This window comes from Coffea eugenioides, chromosome 11, assembly GCF_003713205.1.
Source record: "Coffea eugenioides isolate CCC68of chromosome 11, Ceug_1.0, whole genome shotgun sequence".
Lineage (NCBI taxonomy): Eukaryota > Viridiplantae > Streptophyta > Magnoliopsida > Gentianales > Rubiaceae > Coffea > Coffea eugenioides.
The window spans coordinates 50,009,629-50,029,463 of NC_040045.1; the positions used below are offsets into that span (position 1 = coordinate 50,009,629).

The following is a 19,835-nucleotide window of genomic DNA, read 5'->3' on the forward strand; positions in this document are numbered from 1 at the left end:
GGAAAGATATCTGGAAAATCTTTCTCAGATGATAACACAGTATTAGCAAATCAAAAGTTGCTGATTTTAACAAGGGCTAACGGCATCAAGCTTGCTAAGAATGCATATCTAGCTTGTCTGCCTGGTACATTTACCACTCCCAATTTTTTTTTCCCAATTAACCTTGTATATGTTACCTATAAATGTTTTGTACAAATTACAAGTGATCAAATTGAACTACCATGTGAAGCTGGGTACAGAGGGGGAGGGTGTATGCGTGTTAAATCCTAAAACCAACAGGTGCCTTGCAATTAACCACGTAAAAATCTCTGATACACGGTTGGGGAACCGAACAGCCTATAAGGGTGGCAAGGTTTGGCTCTCATTGCAATTCTCCAACGGGTGCTTCATTGAGCCAGAGAAAATGAATGAAGTCATATAACTTTGCACTTACACTAACCTGCCAAGTAAATATCATTAACGATAATAATATTAGATTATCAAATTTCATTTTTACCAATCACAAAAGCCCATATGATAATAAATAAACATAGTCTGTCAGGGTGTAAATATAGCTTTATATGATACCTTGTAAGGTGTTGGGTTCAACCTTCTCATGTGATCAGTGCGCATCCGGTCCAGTTGGTCAATACAGCGGTCCCTTATCTCTTTGATGGGTGGTAACTCCTCTCTTCTTCTATCTACAGGAATTGCAAATCCATGAAAATAGCGAATAAGTTTCACATATAATTAAATTATCCAAGGGAGCATTCGAACAGACTATGACTATAGTCAAAAGTAGCTCGACAACAGCAAATCGAAGGATAATATTCAGAAAGGAATAAATGGTGCTTTAAATATCCTCTCATTTCCATTCTATGTGCTCTTTATCCTTATTAACCGGGATATGAAAATTTATTATGACGTGCTCTCATTTTATAAAATCCAAAACAGGTAGCCATACGCCTAAAGCTTCCAAATACCTTGTAGTCCCCCAAGCATGAGAGAACAGAGGCTACGTACATTCCACTTTCCCGAAAATACACAAGTTTGAGCACGTGATAGCCAGGTTACATGCAATTGAATATAACCAGTTAACTGCTAATTGGGCTTCATTCCTAAATATTCAATTCTAGTTAGGCTTCTGCAGTCTGTCACCCACTTAATGCAGGTGGTGCACTAAATGCTACAAACCTACCAAAACCAAAGCCATGATATAACTAACCATTACTTGGAAAAAGTACGATGCACAAATGACTTTATGCCACCACCCCAAAGGAAGAGCAAAAAATAGATACTCATGCATTCACATACTTTTCCTGATCTCTCACAGATTGCAGTTACTAAGATATGCACTGAACCATGACCGGAAATTCAGATTTTGCAAACTAAGAGATCACAATTCACCTGAACTACCCGACCAATAGCACTTTAGAAGTTCCTCAACCTTCTGCGGAACCACATATGCTCGTTTTGACTCATTAAATGGATGGCGACACAAAATCCGCTCACCTACCTGAGAATGGCATCAGTAAATCAGCATAAAAGATCAAAGAGTACTGTCATACACAAGGAATTCAGCAATCCACAGGCAGCATGAACACACACACGATAAATCCATTGCTTATTTCCATATATTGGCTTGTGTCTCTATTATCCTTTCTCCATAAACAAACTTTTTTATTGGACTAAGGTTGAAAGGTTGACACCATAACTCTGATAAAAGCCAGCCTCTTCATTTACTTCTAATTCAATACAGCCAGAACGAATCTTAATCCCTGGGAAGAAATGCAATACACTGAATGATTTATGTTGCCCATTACGACTTGCAAGTTCAAGATAAGATCTATACCAAGACCTAGTTAATCACTTGATTCGATATAGAAGCCTAGATGACCATGTATATAGCGAAAGTCAGTTCGCTTTGTCTTAATCAGAAACTAATAAAGTTATCATCAGATTATAATTCTGTCTCTCTAAAACCAATAAAAAACAACTATATTTGCTTAAACAGTCGATAACAGGACGAACAACTAGGTTACATCAATAAGGGGGGAGGGCCTAGTCTTGTGTAACTAGATAAACAGCATAGCAGATAAGTAGACGAAACTAATATGCAAGAAAGCTTATGAAGGACTATCTGTTAGTAATATGTTAGAACATCCAAAAGAAGCACCAAAAAGAAGTCCTTAAATACATACATACCTTTGGAGACGGCTCATTTTCCCCAGTCATTATATCTACAAGAGGATAACCTTCCTTCCCATACAATCTGTAACACCGTTTTTTACACGGAATAGAGACCTAAAGCCCAAAATTCATAAGCTTCCAAAGTGTAGAACAAAAATACCCAAAAAACTAGGAAACAACCAGATCAACCTTTGAAACATCTTCAGAAAGTTTAATACGGGGCTGGTTATTTATTTCAACAAGCTTGAAGACAACACCTAGGGCAGGTTGAGCATAGCATGTAACCAAATGAGTTCCAATTCCAAAAGCATCAACCTCATGACCCTGTGCAAGAAAAAATCAATTAATGCAACCAAATTTTCCTTAAATGAAATAAAACTCAGTGCTCTTGGTAACTGAGACCAGAGAAGTCACATAGGACTCAACTGACAATCAATTGATTTTCATCTTCCATCATAAATGCACATCGCATAATATGGTAACAGAATAATTTGGTTGTAAAACTGCACATCATGCATTCGCATAACTGCAAATTTTCTCATTACAGGCCAAAATTGATTTCAAACCTAATCCTCATACATATTTCATGAACATAATTCAACAAACAAAGACAAATAAATTATGTATTTAATCACATATTGCCACCTCTACAAGGCCAGCAGTTGGCCCCTTTTAATGGGGGTAAACAAGCCAAAGATACTCTTCCACATATCTATAATCAGATGGAAAACCAGCTCAGCACCAGAGTGTCATTCTAATGCATTCCACAAGACAATGCAATATTGATCAGAAGGCAGAGAGAAAATTAAAGCTGATGTGTTGAGTTAACCAAAACATGACCAGGAGTTCCATGAATACATCATAAACATCTAATTTCTAAAGAACTCACCTGCTTGTTCAAATCATCTAATGTTTCCTCATTGAGATCATTACTGGCTGTGATGCTCGTCCTTCGAAAATCAGGGACTCCAAATTCCGTTTCAATAGAATGAAAGAACTTTCTAGCCTCACACGACAGGTATGCAAGATCACCGGAGTCTAATCTAATCCCTTGTGCCTTATACCTGCAAAATATCATTTTAGTAAACCAAGAACATAATATCACCATAAAATATAACGAAGTCCTGGCAGAAAAACCCAATGCAAAGTGGATCTATCAAGTAAAATCAACAAATCAACACTTCAGCTAAGCTTGCAAATGTTATTCTTTGGATAATTGAAGGTTTCGATAGTGAATTAGCTTATATTGTTCAGCACATAAATCCAGTTTCTTGTAATTTTATTCTACTATGGTATTTTATAGTTTGTTTTATTTATTTAGTAGGGCAACCTATTTGATACAAAATAACTTCCTGAATTACATCAGATACAAATCAAAGATCAAATTACCCAATTCCTTGTACCTCTTGTACAAATGCAACTAATTAAAATGAAAAGAAAGCATGTCTACCCAGGAAAAGTTAGAATTAAGCCGAGACATCCCTTTGACCTCATCATCCATTGGATACCCTCAGCTATGTATTTTCCATAAGAGCATTTACGTTATCTTCACTGGCCACAGAACCATAGAGTAAACCTTGTGAACTTTTGTTTCACCATTGCATATATATTTCATAAGAGCATTTCTCATTTAGTTTAAATACAGAATTAGAAGCTTGGCCTCACAATATTGTAAAATAAATATTTCATCCCTAGCAACCGCAAAATAAACTGGTCCAATCATGGTTGTTCCCAAAATTCCACGCCATTCTTAAAATAAACAGCAGTTCTCATCATAAGAGGACAGTGTTAATAACCCTTTAGGACGTACCCCAGATCATTTAGGGCCAGAGCAACTGCACAAAAATTGGGAATGCCACTTCTGACTACCTGAAAAACATGGATATACTGATTAGAAATTTAAAAAAAAATGAATAGATAAGAGACCACTGATTTGAAGCTAGACAAATAATCCACAAACTATAGCAACTTAGAAGCCCATAAATTTGCAGTATAATAGCTTTAAGTAATCCAAACTGTGCTCAATAACCGGCCCTAGGACTAGTGAAATATATTCCTAGAAAAATCAGAGTTATGCATATATGTAAACTAGAACACATGCAACAAGAAGCGTAGAAGTTAGACCCAAAATATCAGGTTTGAAAAATACAGTAGATTATGCATACATAAGAAATGGCACGACCCACGATGAGCAACTCTGTGCACTGAGAGAAAGAGAGAGAGAGAGAGATAGCAAGAAGAAACTAAAAAATGCCACTTACATCATATGTGTCAACTAAGGCCAGAAAGTTGTTGGGAAATGCCAAAGCATATGACATGAATGCAGCTAGTTCACTTTGATTGGTTTCACCAAAAATACCAGCTAATAGTTTTGACCGCTGAAAAAAGAATATGAGCAGAATCAGTATACATAGATCCAACATAAAATTGTCTTCGACAATGCAGTTCTGCAATTCATTGGTCTCCATTAGCATTTAAACAAGGGGGCGCCTAAAGGTGAAACCATGAACTAACAAAAAGAGTTTACAGTTGTAACATAAATTTGTGCATTTGAAATTAACAAAACTCACTCCACTATACATTAAAACACAAGAAATTGCTGGATTGTATTCTTCCCATACAAATGTCATACAGAGTTCTACCAAATAAAGTAAAAATCTGATACATGATGGGATGGATTTCCTTACTTTTTGTACTCAACTAATTGCAGCAATTAATATTCAATATTACTGAATATGAAAAATTGCATTGCTGTGTGTGATGCCTATCAGATGTCCCATGGCCTGCCTGGGATTTTGCTAGAAGTTGAGAAGTATGGCAGTCTACAGATCCGTGCAAACAAAAATAATCAGTATGAAAAAGATCTAGACAAAACACATAGCAGATTATTCAATAGTTCAATATGGATGGCTCAAACAACCGTATTCTGATGCATAGTTATCCTTGTTAAAAGTAAACGTTAAATTAAGAGCAAACTGATAGAAAACTAGAGTACTTATAAAGAAGAGTAAAACACTTAGAAGCGTTTCAGTGAACCACATGACACCTTTAATTTGCTCAACCATGTCTGCACCCAACTAACGAAATCCTCACAAACAGTTGAACCATCACAGCTACAGAGTGACTTCTCTAATATTTCATCAGGACTCTGCAAATTTCAAGGTCAATAAAATAAGGATGAATTTGCAAGTAAGATAGAGATACCTAAAATTCAACTACATAACCAGATTGACATGGAACAATCATTAATAGCACAATGATCTTTCTTCTTTTTTTTTCTAGTACTATGATATTGATATAAATTATCCACTTAAGAATGTGCAAGGAAAACCAAACAGACTGAAATGGCCATGGAAGATAAGAAAAAACTGACTAGTTACCAAGAAAACACATTATTTTAATAACTTCACTAATCCTAGTAGTATAAAACTTCCAAGTAGGACGCATCCATCATATGTTACAAAGTTTGTGCTGTATTTCAACACATCAAAAATATGCTACATAACCATTAAGTTTAGGTTGCATTCTCACCTTGCCCAATGACATGCAAGCCCCAGCATCCACGAAACTTATTTTGGACGTTCATGGTTACCAAAATGGATGTCCCAAGTTACACATAGATGTAACAATTCTAAAGTTCATCATACAACATGGAGATGCAATGTCCCTATCAAAATCCTTCAAAACATGTACAAACAAGTAGTGTAGCACTAAGTTTATAATAGTTCTAAGGCATTGCTTAATACAGTCCTTCCAAATCTCAAGCTTATGGATAAATGACTACACATGCAAGCAGTCACTGACATTTGAAAACAAGATAGCAATGAAATCTTTACAGAAAAGGAAAGTTCACCTACCAAAAATGAGCTAACAAAAGCATGAGAATGAGTTCCACGAAGTGGGATCCCAAACAATCTACCAGCTGCTACATTGCTGTTATGACATAATACCAAAAAAATATGAGCTTATTCATTAAACACAAGAAAACAGGTCCACATACAAAGAACTCTGCATTTTTTTTTTATATTCTTTTCTAGCAAGAGAGGGGAGGGGTTTTAAGAGCGGGGAGGTGGTAGGGGGATTAGAGAACTCTGCATCTTGTTTTCTGATTTGTCTGCAGTTTGTCCATATTTTCCTTTTTTTGTTGGTTTGGGTTTGGGGGGGGCAGAGGGGAGGGGGGAAGGCTTTGGTAATAGCCACATCATCCGTAAGTCATATAAACCACTTATGATTTTCTCTTTTTTTTTTTAATTTTTGAAACAAAACATTGGCAAAATTAGTGAGAGAGATTGAAATCATCTTAGAACCAAAAAAGCTGTCTCTACTTTATGCATTTGACCAACCAAAAAGGCATGTTGAATTACTTTAACTAGAGATGCTTCCATTAAATCTGGTCATTTCAACAATTGAATGACAAAACTCCAAGTCTAGATTGTGTTCATAACCAGGAAAAACAGCAAAAACTGTTCAAGAGAAGCATCAGACCACCTTGTCTGAACTGAAAAACTATATCAATAGCAATCACCTTGTTGCGTCAAATCCTCCCATGTAGCAATATTTGGATGCTGATATGCCACCATCAGGGCCCTAATTATAAAGCAATTTTTACAATAAATAACTACCAAAAATTCTACAGAGGATAAATTTTAGAGAGAGAGAGGGAAACCAACCTGTGCCCTTCTGAGTCCAAATTCAAGAAGCAGTTTAGATTTTCCAGCAACAAAACGATGCCTGGCAGCATTAGTAGCAACCAACGATGCATAGTTAATAAGATTCACAAATGGAGTTTCGAGCAGCTGGACCACCTTTAAGAACAATTAGAACCACTCAGGACGCATTCATAATAGTGGGACACATTTCAAGAAAAATAACCATCATTGCACACTTTGAAAACATTTATCCAGAGAAGATGCTTTAACAATATGATCTTGACCATACTTAGTTCAACTACTTACCGCAACTGGTCCTTCAACCCTCAACAAAGGAACTTTAGGGAAGACTACGGATCCTTCAGAGATAGAATATATTTCAATATCTGAACAATCAAGTCCTCGGAGGTAATCAAAGAAACTATCCTGCATATTATTCAAGGACAAAGCACTTGGCAAGTCAAATCATAGATGAAAATGAAACATTTACCAATATCCTTAAGTTCCTCTTTAGTGCATAAAATGCATGATTATATGATCCAATGACACTTTTAAAAACTTTTATGTAGATCACACTTTTAAAATTCTTATCTCAATGACACTTTGGTACTTCTATCATTACCTACATTAACCATTATTCGATTTTCAAACTCACGCCGAGTTCAATCGTGCTTCTTCAAACTGCAGGTATGCATATATAGGAACCAGTTGCATATTAAACTAGATATCCTGAGAATATTGAGAGTTTTTCTTTTCCCCTCCAGATTGTATGCACAGGCAGCAGCTGATTCGAGAGGAGCCATTGAGGCAACTCAAGGTAGTGAATGCCATGCATCCCTGGAGAAGGGGGAGGGTGAAGCAAGCCCTCAATTTCTTTGCCAACATTGCTTTGAAATTGTTTCAAACACTTAAACCTTGAGAGAGACTCTTTTCCATGATCTCCAGGTAGTCATAAATCCTTACTCTACAAGCAGTAATTCTCACGGTACAAGCATTGAGTAATTTTACCTCGCATGATGGAGGTAATGTTGCCCGCACAAAAGCTATCTCATCCTCTGTAAAATTAAAATGAGCAACAAATCTTATGCAATCTTCTAAACCAGCAAATATTGTATATTCACCACCAAAGGGGTTCTTCCGGAAATACAAGTCAAACCTGAAACATTTTCAAGAACAGAATCTAAGCTATGAAAGACAAATTGGTTAGAACTTAGAAATTCAGTAATACATTAGAGAAAAAGCAAGAGTTGATTTGTCAAGTTGAGATGCAACTACGCTGAACTGCAGAAATTCGAATAGTACACAAATGATGGGACAAGAATTATAAAATATAACCAAAATCTCAAATTCTGAGATGACATGTTTTCTTTCAAGATCTGCTTCAAAACTAGGAAGAATTGACCAGGCTTAACATATAAATTTCAGTCTCTTGAAGTTCGCATGCATCCACAGCTATGTAATTTGAAGCAAAAGCAGAAAAGAACTGGCTTAAACCCACAGCAAATTATTCTGGAACAAAATGCACAATCATGTATCTGTCAGTTAGATAGTCAATAAATTGATCTAGATTCCGGAAACAGCGTAGTAAAAAAAAAACGAGTGAACTTTGCAGCACACTTAATTGACAATAAATTTGCAATTTATCAGAAGAAAATTTTCCAAATTAAACAGCCATGAATAAACTAATAACCTTCACTTATAACATTATCTAATTATCTAATGCACAAACAACAAGATATTTGTTTCTCAAAAAAATAACAAAATTTCTAATTACTTCTAAACAACAAGTTGGAGGTAACTCACTTCAGATATATCAAAAGGCATCAACCCTACGAATTAATTGACCACCACGAACACCTAATTTACATATTTGTTAGCCGTGAAGAAACCCAACGAGTCGAGAAAACGCATTAACGAAGGAGATAATTAATTATTTACATATTTTGTTAGCCGTGAAAAAACCTAACGAGTCGAGAAAATGCATTAACGAAGCAGATGATTAATTAAAAGCAGAAGGAAATATTGGAAAGGAGTTATTGCAGCAAGTTTTAACGAAAGAACCGAAACTAATGAGTTTAGATGAATTTTTTTCTATAAAAAAAAAAAAAGGCAACAAAAGTCTCACACGGCTCGTTCGTCGTGCTTGCCAGCTTTCCAGTATGCATAGGCCATAGTGAACTGATAGAGATCAGTAAGCAAAGGCGTCACCATTGGATTAGTCGGTCCATCAATCACACCCCCGTTCCGTTTATCATCAACCTTTTTCGGACCGTTCGCTACGGCTGCTTCCATCTCTAGGGTTTCGTTCTCAAATCTATTCGGCTTTGTATATATATATTTTTTGCGGGAAGGAGAGACGAGAGAATGGAGAAGCTTGGAGAACAAGGTTAGAAGACGATGAAGAGGGGATAGAAAGAACCGTGAGGCTGTTGAAACCGTTAAAAACGAAGGGAAGGGGTGACAGAGGACGACAAAATGACTATGTCAGCTGCGTATATATATACTACCACTCCCTCCTTCATTTAATGTTGGAGTATTTATTTGTCTGGATATTATATAAATTAAACGAAAACGGGACAGGAAAAAGAGCAACCGACCGTGACCCGAGACCGCGAATTAGTGAGCTCGACCGGGAGGGAAAAAGGCTGCGGGGTCGTGGCGGTTGTCAAATATAAAATATATAAATATGCTGACAAAAACTTGAGCCAACAGTGCACTGTAGATCCCGCTTAAACTTCTGCTCCTCTTGGACCCGGGCGGCACGCTTGACAACTAATATAAGAAACTTCGTATCTGGACGTAATGAAGTACGATGATTTCGACCGTGTTTGGATCGAAAATTATTACACCTTATTTACATACATTAATTTATTTATATCATTGATGTGTATCATGGATTGTATCATTCATATACATCAAATCAAAAAAGTGTTACAATATATTTTTCGTAAAATTATCTTAAATAATTACTATCCAAACACACAAAGTTAATTATAGTTATATTAGAATATAATCAAACAATCTAAAATATATGGGTATGAAATAGAAATTAATAGGTTAGAAGATTAAACAAAGCAGTTTAGTTATATTAGAATACAATGAACCGTCAAAATTCCGACAGATATGAGAACTTGCTATTTTCGATTTAAGTTATTGTTTACGATTAGTATTAAACTCAAAATTATTTTTTTGATGCAGTCTTACTTTAATTTAACATTTGGAGGTGCACTGCGTCCTGCACGTAAGTCAGAATTTTAAATGTAAAGACTATCACGTTCAACAAAATATATATTTTTTTTCAAACATTTTTATCATTAGGTTAAAATAAGTCAAATGTGCCATTTTCTTTCTTTCTTTCTTTTTTTTCTCTCCCTGAATTCTTCCACTGTCATCAACCGATGGTGAAGTGCTAATATTTTGTGAATTTTTTTAAAAAATTTAAAGAGAGAATTTAAAAATCTTACAAAGAAGAATGAGAATAGAGAGTTGAATCAGACAAGATTTCCGATTAATATCAATAGTTTGTGAATCTAAATGTGACAAATGTCTTTTCGGTGTTTTCTCTTGCAAGTTAGCGTTCTAAACTAAAAGCATAGCCAATCAACTAGTATGATCGATTAGTTGGTCAAAATACAAGGAAATCTAGACAGCAGTTGGTTAGATTTGTAGAAATTACTCCTATGTTGAGCTGCACGTCTGGGGTTATAGAATAATGGACTTAGTCATTTATAATATTGAGCTATATATCTAAAGATGGAATGGTAATCTTATGAATAATTCTTGACGTGACAACGAAGATACGTGGCTTAGTCATCCGCTTAGTTTTAGAAAAATTGGAACGCCTCTTAACACACTAGAATATGGATAAACATTTGGATAGAGTGTTATTTGAAATATTATTTGGAATAATTACTGTAACACTTTTTATAATGTAATATATACAGGATAAAAGGTGATTGAAAATATAAAAAAAAAATCGGTTAAAAAATGTATTTATGATCCAAACGAAATATTATTTGAAAAAATGAGATATCCAAACAAGGGCATTTTACTAAAGCAATGTAATAACGATACTAAACTTGGTTCGGATTTGGATTGCATTTTTCTGGATTTTTTATAGAAAAATTACTGTAACGATTTGATATATGTGAGGTAAAAAGGTGATAGGAAAATGTGTTCACGGAAAACGTAACAATTTTTCTGAGAAAAATTACAATCCAAACGGGGCCTAAGTGCATATAAGCAACTAGTGCCTAATTTTCCTCTTTAATGTTTGTTTGTAGGGCCTTTTTGGTCCTAAGTTTGACATGACAATCTGAAGATTCAAACTTTCGTTGGACTTTCTGAAGCGACAAGGAAATGTAGTAAACCACAGCTGGAGAAGATGTCGTGTTCAACAATGCCCTCCCCTTACGCAAACGCCAACGTTTGGTTGTCTTCCGTAATCAAGTTGAATTTGAAAGTCGAAACGCAAAAATCCTGCAACAAGTTTGCAAATGTTACATGCTCTCTTATCCTGTCAGCCTCTTGTTTTTTTCTTTTTTTCCCCTTTTTTCCCTCTTTCTCTTTCAATCAAGTGCTTATTGGAAACTAGACACTGTACAAATTTTCCTGTGCTTATTAGAACCCAAGACTAACGCGTGTAATCTTTTCTTAGTGTCCTGGAGCCGTGTCCAACTCTCAAAGCTGGAAAGCATCCTTCGTTTCGTCTAAATTTTTATGCACTGCCGGTCAGTCCTGACATCAAGAACAGTTCCACCGAATATATTACTGAGATAGAACATTTATAGAACAATTGTTTCCTTGTTTTGATTAGCCAAATTGGAATCCAATACCCCATCATCCCAATGAGGAAGGAGTATACCATCAACCCTAAGACTTGAAGCTTGGCGTTGCTAAGACGCTAACGAGTTCTCGTAGCAAAAGGCGAACAATTTTCATGAGACAGGGAGACTAAAGCAAAATAGGGGCTGTGTCCCTGTGGAGTTGGTGGATTGCGTAATACATTCATCAGTCCTAAACTAGTGACTTCGATCCTCCCTGAAACACACGTGAAAACTGATTACGCTGTTCATATTTTCTCCAACAGACGAAGGATTACATTCTAGCTGCAGAATGAATGTATAAAGACCACCAAGCTTATCCAATTCAACAGATTGTGTGATCGCAATAGCTTCGTAAGCGCCAAGAAATGGTACTATTAGATTAGACATAGTGAGCAGCCATACGCTTTCTGCAACAGTAGAGAATCTAGAGTTCACTTGTAGACGTCCAGTTCTAACATAAACAACAGTAAATCAGCTAATCCTCGAGTCAGTAAAACTTGTACTCCCAGGCATCACACGAGCAGATGTAATTGTCGCGAGAGTGTTCTGGTGTTACCAAATGCCACAGGAGTCACTGCTTCCCCGTTTTTGAGATTCTCAAAAGTCGCATCTTTCTGCTTTGATACTATCGTCAACCAATGGACTCGGTCCGGTCTGTGTGCTGGTTAAAGAAAAGGATAAAATCGAAGATTAGAGTTACCGAGTACAACTGATGGATTAAAGAAACGCCTCTCTTGACTGAAATTACCCATCTACTTGTGACAAAAGAAGATTTTTGCACTCCATATTTTTAAGCAGCCTTCCTCCCGATTGGTCCCTTCCAAGGACCCATGCTTCCAGAATATTTTGCTCCAAACCAGATGGTAGTGCATTGAGAGCAGTTGATCCTGTTGCTTCAGCTCCTATATGCTTCGCTGTTCATGCGCATTAGATTAGAGCAGGATAAAGCAAGTGCATCTGCACTCCAGTTGCTAATTTCGGGCCCTTTTATTTGGAAAAAAGAAATTGCTATAATCTTACTTAAAGACAAGGTACCAAAAATCTTATTCAGAATATGCCAAAACAGTTGATCAAGTATAGAGTTTACATGCAGGTGAGTCACAACCCACCTACTGATTTTCTTCTAGAAAGATCCTGGTTTGCTTGTTGATTGGGTGATTTCTGCCCCATGCAAGTTCCCTTCTAAGAAACAAAGTTCAGTGTCAGACTACTAGGGCTTCTATTGCACAACAGCAGAATATACTAGAGTTACCTTAGAAGTTCCAGGTAGCGGGAACTGAATTGGTCTGTGATTACCATGAATAATTGATGCTGGTGCAAATGCATCTTCTGAATCACTTAGCTTGGATTGATTAACATCTGATGCCTGCTTAGCTTTCTTAAAATTGTCAGGTAGATTGAACAGGATATTAGTAGGGGTAACCGGCTTCAGGGGAAGTGCACTCGCCAAGCTCATGTCCAAGGATCTGTTACCCTCGTAGCCCGTTCTTGTTTCAGAAACTTGATTCGATGGCAACACTCCAGGAAGACACATGGGATATAGGCTTAAACCATTTCTCACTGTCAACAACTGGAGAAGCATAATTTTCCAAGATGAATAAGCATTAAGTGATGAACACAAAAACAACTGGCAAAGAGGAATATTAATTGGGGAAAGAATGCTCATAAAAACACCTTAGACACATGGAATGTAACAAGTTCTACAGAAACCTCGAGTTTAAAAGTGAAAATGATAACCTTTCACATCTACAAGTCGAAGAAGGAAAGCTGCAGGATGCCAAAGAGATATGACAATATCATAACAGCAACTGGGGGGAAAAAGGAAAAAAAGTATAAGAAAAAAGGTGGGGGGGGGAGGGAGAGAAGCCTCTGAAGTTAACTAATTTTGGCTTAAATTGTCAAGGACATAATTTAACACAGTTCTAACAACCAACAAACCTGAAAAGAATTGTAAAACAAATTTGTTTCTCAGAAAGCTAGATTCATCGTAAGTAGCTAAATTCTTCTACAAAATGAAAGCACCACTATAAAGTCAAAAGGCACATGCTTACAATTTGACAAATGCCCAACTAGACTGCAAAGACCTCAAATCAAATGGATGAACAGAATAGCTATTAGCTGTTATGTACATTTCTAATCCTGAGATTTTCGGACTTTATTTTGTTTTTGAGTCCATAAGCAGCACACAAGAACAGGGTCATCCAATGTCTGGGGGCATATGCTCAGAGAAATGATCCAGTGGTAGAATAAACCTGGGCCAGCAACACGATCTGAAGACTCAGCAGCTATAACATGTACTTCTATTTTGAAATTTTCCATCTTGTGCAGTTTTGGCGGCCAAGTTGTTGTGGTCTTAATTACAGTTAACGCACTACAGAAACAAGCATTCTAGGTGTAATTTATTTCCTCTGAGACTCAGACATGCATTTCAAGCTTCATCAGTTTTTCTACACCATAGATACCTTTGATCAGAAGGACACGACGAGAAAGTGATAATGGAAGGATGTTGGACTTTGGTCCCCCAAAGCCATGGACCTACGAATTGGAGTTTGGGATGACAAATTAACCTTATGTAATCATGTAGCTGAATTTCTTCTTACGTTTATAGGCATCAAATCATTGTCTACCTCATGCACCTAAGGTCATGAGGAAGGATTAAAAACTCAGAATCTAAAAGCTGTTTCTGTATGCTTGATCAACAAGAAAGACATGCCAGTTAAAACTCGAGCAAAGGCAGAAGAAATAGCAAAGCTCAATTGACTAGTCATCCTAGTTGATAAAGTTGCAATTGACTAGTAATCCTACAGAAGAAAGATGCGCACTTGCTGGAAAAGCTACTGAAACTATTGCTACAGCTATAGGGTACTTTTCAAAACCGCACAACCTGTCAGGATTAATGTGTATTTCAAGTTCATGGCCTGCTTCAACGTTTGATGTAAAAAGAAGAATACATAAATAAAACTAAATCTGGAGGCTCACAGAAAACCACATACTGCGAAAATTAGTATAATGGGCAACGCACCTGTACTTGTAGCTGAAGTTGCTTGAGGTACTCAATGGCTTCATCAAGCATTGAAGCCTTATCGGTCTAATGCAGACACACAAAACAAACATAGATTAACACCAAACAGCATTCAACTTAACCAACTAAAATTCCACCAAATTGCTCCTCTGGAATCTGGATGATCTTACCAGTATTAATCAACTATCATTCTACTTGTTGAGCAACAGAATAAGTCAAATTTACCTTGTTCGAATTGGGTATCAGATTTTGTAGCGCTTTCATTTTCTCATTTATCCTGCTCCTCCTCCTCTGTCCAATATACCAAACTCATGAAAACCAACGACATGCAGGCGTTATTACAAAATACACACATACACTTACAGTACATCAAAAATTCAAAAAAGAAATCAACGTGAAATTTGTTCACCATATTAATTAGTTAACTTAGAGCGACCTTTTCAGATAAGTTATGAACTTCAGCTGCTCTACTCCTCTTGGACGCGTTGCAGGGTGCAGTTGGCTTAACCATAGCCTCCTCCAGCACTTCCAAACCCTGCAACATGATTCCATCAGCTAAATAAGCAAAACATAGACATGCATCTCTCGAAAGTAATTGGATATGGGGCATGCAAAAATTGCATGAGGAACTGAAAATACAGAATACTTGTTTATCTGAGTTCATAATACAATACCTCACTTTCACAATCATAGTCATTGAGATCATTATCCATCGTTGCAACAGAAACCGAAGAAGATGACACATTCACTCCACTCTCCTGGCAAAAAGACCCCAACCCCGGAGAAGTAAAACCCCCACCGTAAGACCAGTGCTGCAGTCCAGCTGAAGGGGCCTCCGGTATAGAGATCCGCTCAGTACCGGAAACCAAATGCAACCCACAACCTTGATTTCCAGGATAAGACTGCACCTCGTTACCCTTCTGAGCCATAAAACTTGTGGAAGAAGAAGTACGTGATCGAAGCATAATTTGATGCAAGAAAAGAGAAAAATCGTCCGGGTCATCTGGGGATGAAGAAGAGCAGTTTGCTGTATCGTACAAGTTCGCCATTAAGCAAAAATATCAGTTTGACTTAAGTATGTTTTGAGTTCTTGAGCTTCGTTATGGGTTGTCTGAAACAGCTGAAAGTGTTAGCATTACTTCAGTGCGCAGGACTGCTAGAATTATTTTAGGCTTTGGATGCAAGTTGAGAAAAAGCAAAAGGGTAGGGGTGAGAACTGAGAAGTTCCGCGGCGGGGGTCCAGAGGATTTAAATAGTATATTAAAATTGTCGGAATGGAAATGAATATGAAGAAGAAGAAGAAGAAGAAGAAAGAAGAAGGGCAGAATTGAGGTTTGACCAGTCTACTTTTGTTCTGGGAACTGTAACAAACGGCAACGGCGAACAGTGAACAGTCTTTCACGACTGGCCCAGACTGACCATAGTATGGAGGAGGGTATGGCGCGGTTTTCCTTAGAAAGTTGACAATGGGAGTTGGGAGTTCAGGTCAGGTGTAAGCAACTTTAAGCCGCACCCGCACGTGAGACACACTAGTTGTATTCTGCCTGCTTGCTTGCTCGCAGATCCAGAGGGCTGGCTGTCTAGCACCGTCCTCCTCTTCTTCTTTTTTTTGGCAAATATTTGATGCAGCTTGGATTTTAATGCTAGAATAATTTTATAAAAATAACAAAATTGTCCCTTCAAATTCCAAATTTTCAGTTCTCACATTAACCAGCAGCCTTTCTTTTCATTGTTGAAACGTAACTCCGTTTGTATGGTAGAGTATTTCAAAATTAGATAGATGTATACGTAATAATTTAAACGTGTTTTTAAGTTTTGTTTAAATCTTGAATATATAGAGATAGTTTATTTAAATGCAATTGCCGCATAGTTTTTTTTTCATATAAATCGGTTGAAGAGGCAGATGCAACAAAGAAGCTCTCGAGGCTGCATTTCACCTTGATCCGCGAACGGGCTCCAAGCCGCACGGACTTATCCGCGGATCACCGTCACCATCTGAGCATGGGTCTGATCAAGATCCCCGCAAAAATTCGTCCATAAATGCAGCCTATGGATCAAATTTTTTGTTACTGCTAATTTGGATCTACGGGGGGAATCCGCGTCTTGCCAAAACTGTACGCGAAAACCGATTCATTTTCGATTTAGTATAGTTGCAGCGTATAAGTAGGCATTCTTTTCGGTTTAAAATACTTGTAACCTATAAATACACTTCCCTAAAGTTTATTTTGAGTGCATTTCACAATTTTAATCAAAATTTAACACAATTATTTTGGGTTTATACCTGAAAATAATGAAATTCTTATTAAATCCTGATTTTTTTAGGATTAATTTTTTTAAAATAAGTATGAAAATTTGAACTCGAGACCTCTTATTTAAAATTCCTTCTATTTTACCATTTAATCCAACCCTCCTCTTTTATGGTTGATCTTAAATCACTCTTCATTCTTTATTTTTGAATTTATTCATGTAACTTTTTGTGTATAAATCTTTTCATTGTCGTGTCAAATTTGGTCCTCAGTGCACCAATCTGCGTTAGATCCTTTATGGCGGCCAATACAAGAATTCAGTAGTTTTTTTTTTCATTATTCTGCTTCTTTTTCTATCCTAGTTGTTTTGGGAGTTTTATATTACTTAAGTAGTTTTCCCTATTTTATTATTTTCTAATGTGTTTTTAATACCTCTGTCCCTATTTTATAAACACTTTGTTTGGATAGAGTATTAATTGAAATATTACTTGGAATAATTACTGTAATATTTTTTGTAACGTGATGTATGTAAGATAAAAAGATAGTTGAGAATATAAAAAAGTGGATTGAAAAATGTGTTTATGATGTAAGCGTAATATTTTTTGAAAAAATTTGCTATCCAAATAATTTTTTGTGTCGATTGCTTTTTCAACATTAAGATTTTAGGGTTTTTTTTAATCTTTTTTTTTTTTAGGAGTTGATTGGTCATGCATCACTCTTGGATGTTCTCCTTTTGGAATTACTTCATTTAATTTTTTTTTCTATTAACATGCTTTCGCTTCTATGTCAAAATTACAGAATTGTTTCCATGTTTGGAAAGCAATTTTTCAAAATATTTTCCGTGAACACATTTTTCAATCATTTTTTTATCTCACATATATCAAATCGCTACAGTACTTTTCTACAAAAAATCTAGAGAATTGAAAATGTCTATCATGACGCTGCAACTGTTATGCTATGGCGATTAATAAACACAGCTGATGGTATCCTTTCCCTGTCAAACTCGTTATGGAACGCAGATCACTAAATAAACATGTTTGTGTAAAACTAAGATACGAGGAGCTCCATCTTACAGTCGTAATATTAAAGGCGGTTGGCGAAAAGTTGAAGAGCGTTCACGACATTTTGATTTCAATGTCCATCTTTCATTTGGTACGCAAGACTTCTAAGCTTACTCAATAGTCAACGTCCACGTGTCGTCAGAGTTTTACCTCAAAGAAGATGTAGCGGGAGTAGGGGTGAAATTGAGCCGAGTCGAGCTCGAGTAGTGACGTACTCGAGCTCGAGCTCGGCGCAGACCACCAGAGCTCGAGCTCGAGCTCAAGAAACAAAGATCGAGATCGACTCGACACAAGCATAGGCAGACTCGAACTCGACTCGATCGAGCTCGACATGTACCTCGAGCTCGATATCAAGTCGAGTACTCGAGCTCGAATGAGCTCGAATTGATCTTGGTTCTTGCACAATTCCAAAAAATCTAAAGAATTCTCAACGATGGGCACTGAGCACTACTAATTTGTATTAAACAATAAACTAAATTGCACTAAACATTCGAATTAAAGGACATTAATATCAATTGAACAAGATTAATTGCAATGCAAAGAAATCAAAACTTAGAAGCCATAAAGTCCTGGAGCCAGAAAGTCTTGCACTAAACATAAGGTCAGATGCAATCTTGCACTGCACAGCAACACGCACGACAGGGGAGACAGAGAACTTCATTGCTCTATGCCTCTACATCCACAAAAGCTAAAATTTACACCACATCTCGGTGACATGTATGTATACATATTACACCACAAAAGCTACTGATAGAACTCAATATGAGCAAGTTTTAAATTTCTCCCTGAAGAGGTAAACCAAAGAGTCAATCCAACTCATTTGGAATTCCATGCAGCAACATTTTGCATAAATGAACACAAACAAAAATTCACCTCTCTGTTTTATGAAGCAAGTTTTCCTATCCTGGTTGGTATACAAACCATTGATTGTAAGATATTAGGCACCTAAAAACAAAAGGAAATAAAAAACCCAGCAAACGTCTTCACTAACTCAAAATCAGCAAATAGGAATTTCCACTTGCAAATCATCATAAAGCCCAGATTGAAAAGCAACACATGCTTCTTACCCATCCAAATAACTGTTCTTTGGACATTCTTAACATACAAGTCCTTTTTCTCTACCGGAACATAGTTAGGACCCATGATTCTAACCTTCATGCCAGTAGCAATTTTTTTAGAAAACACACGGCCAAAAGCAAAGAATCTACCTTTGTCAGATGCTGGAATCATCTTGGATACATAGAGCATAACTTGTTCCTTGGGACACACCTGTCCATCTTGTTCACAGGTTAAGACATGCCGAATCCTTTCTCCCAGAGCCTGTCGAAGGACAGTTTCTGTTTGGACACACATACACCCTCAATACAATCAACCACCACAAATGCACCATTAGTAATACGAAGGGCAGCAGCAGCAGTCACCTCAGCAAGTTTCTGTTTGGTTAGGGTTTGGAGATTAAAAATTAATATTAGACTTATCAAATTTAACCTCGTAATGCACATATTTACTACACAAATGTACAATAAGTACCTCAATTTGTCAAATGCAGCTGTTGAAATTGGTGGGTTTTGATTTGATTTGAAATTGTTCGGCTGCTCACGCTGCTACTGCTACCTACTCCATTTTGAGCTCCAGGAGAAGGAAGAAGGAAGAGTAGCTTGAACTGCGGAAGTGTTTAAAGCTTCAGATGTCTCGACTGTGACAGTTGAGAAGATGAGCCAAAGACTTGAGAGATTGGGATTGGGATTTGAGAGTGAAGGACTGAAGGCTGAAGAGTGAAGAGGAACGAAGAAGACGAATGAAGGACGGATTCATCATTTCACCGTTTTTAGTTTTCAACCAAAATTACATATTCACCCTTC

General features: G+C 36.8%; 2 protein-coding genes across 2 annotated transcripts; both read right to left on the minus strand.

Annotated features, from left to right (window-relative positions):
• Positions 1-20: 20 nt before the first annotated feature.
• On the minus strand, positions 21-9,292 carry LOC113753077 (nicotinate phosphoribosyltransferase 1-like). The gene is made up of 15 exons (XM_027297161.1): positions 8,944-9,292; positions 7,827-7,974; positions 7,125-7,244; positions 6,840-6,974; positions 6,695-6,756; positions 6,027-6,102; positions 5,216-5,317; positions 4,431-4,547; positions 3,980-4,038; positions 3,059-3,233; positions 2,359-2,493; positions 2,185-2,283; positions 1,387-1,495; positions 568-680; positions 21-439 (listed from the first exon to the last, which is right to left on the minus strand). The coding sequence occupies exons 1-15, from the start codon at positions 9,108-9,110 to the stop codon at positions 362-364; spliced, it is 1,695 nt and encodes a 564-aa protein (XP_027152962.1). The 5' UTR covers positions 9,111-9,292; the 3' UTR covers positions 21-361.
• A 2,547-nt stretch (positions 9,293-11,839) lies between these two features.
• LOC113752828 lies at positions 11,840-15,715 on the minus strand. The gene is made up of 8 exons (XM_027296881.1): positions 15,341-15,715; positions 15,103-15,201; positions 14,892-14,957; positions 14,667-14,732; positions 12,897-13,214; positions 12,754-12,826; positions 12,393-12,558; positions 11,840-12,095 (listed from the first exon to the last, which is right to left on the minus strand). Exons 1-8 carry the CDS (start codon positions 15,713-15,715, stop codon positions 11,840-11,842), a joined length of 1,419 nt encoding a protein of 472 aa, XP_027152682.1.
• Between the last annotated feature and the right edge of the window lie 4,120 nt (positions 15,716-19,835).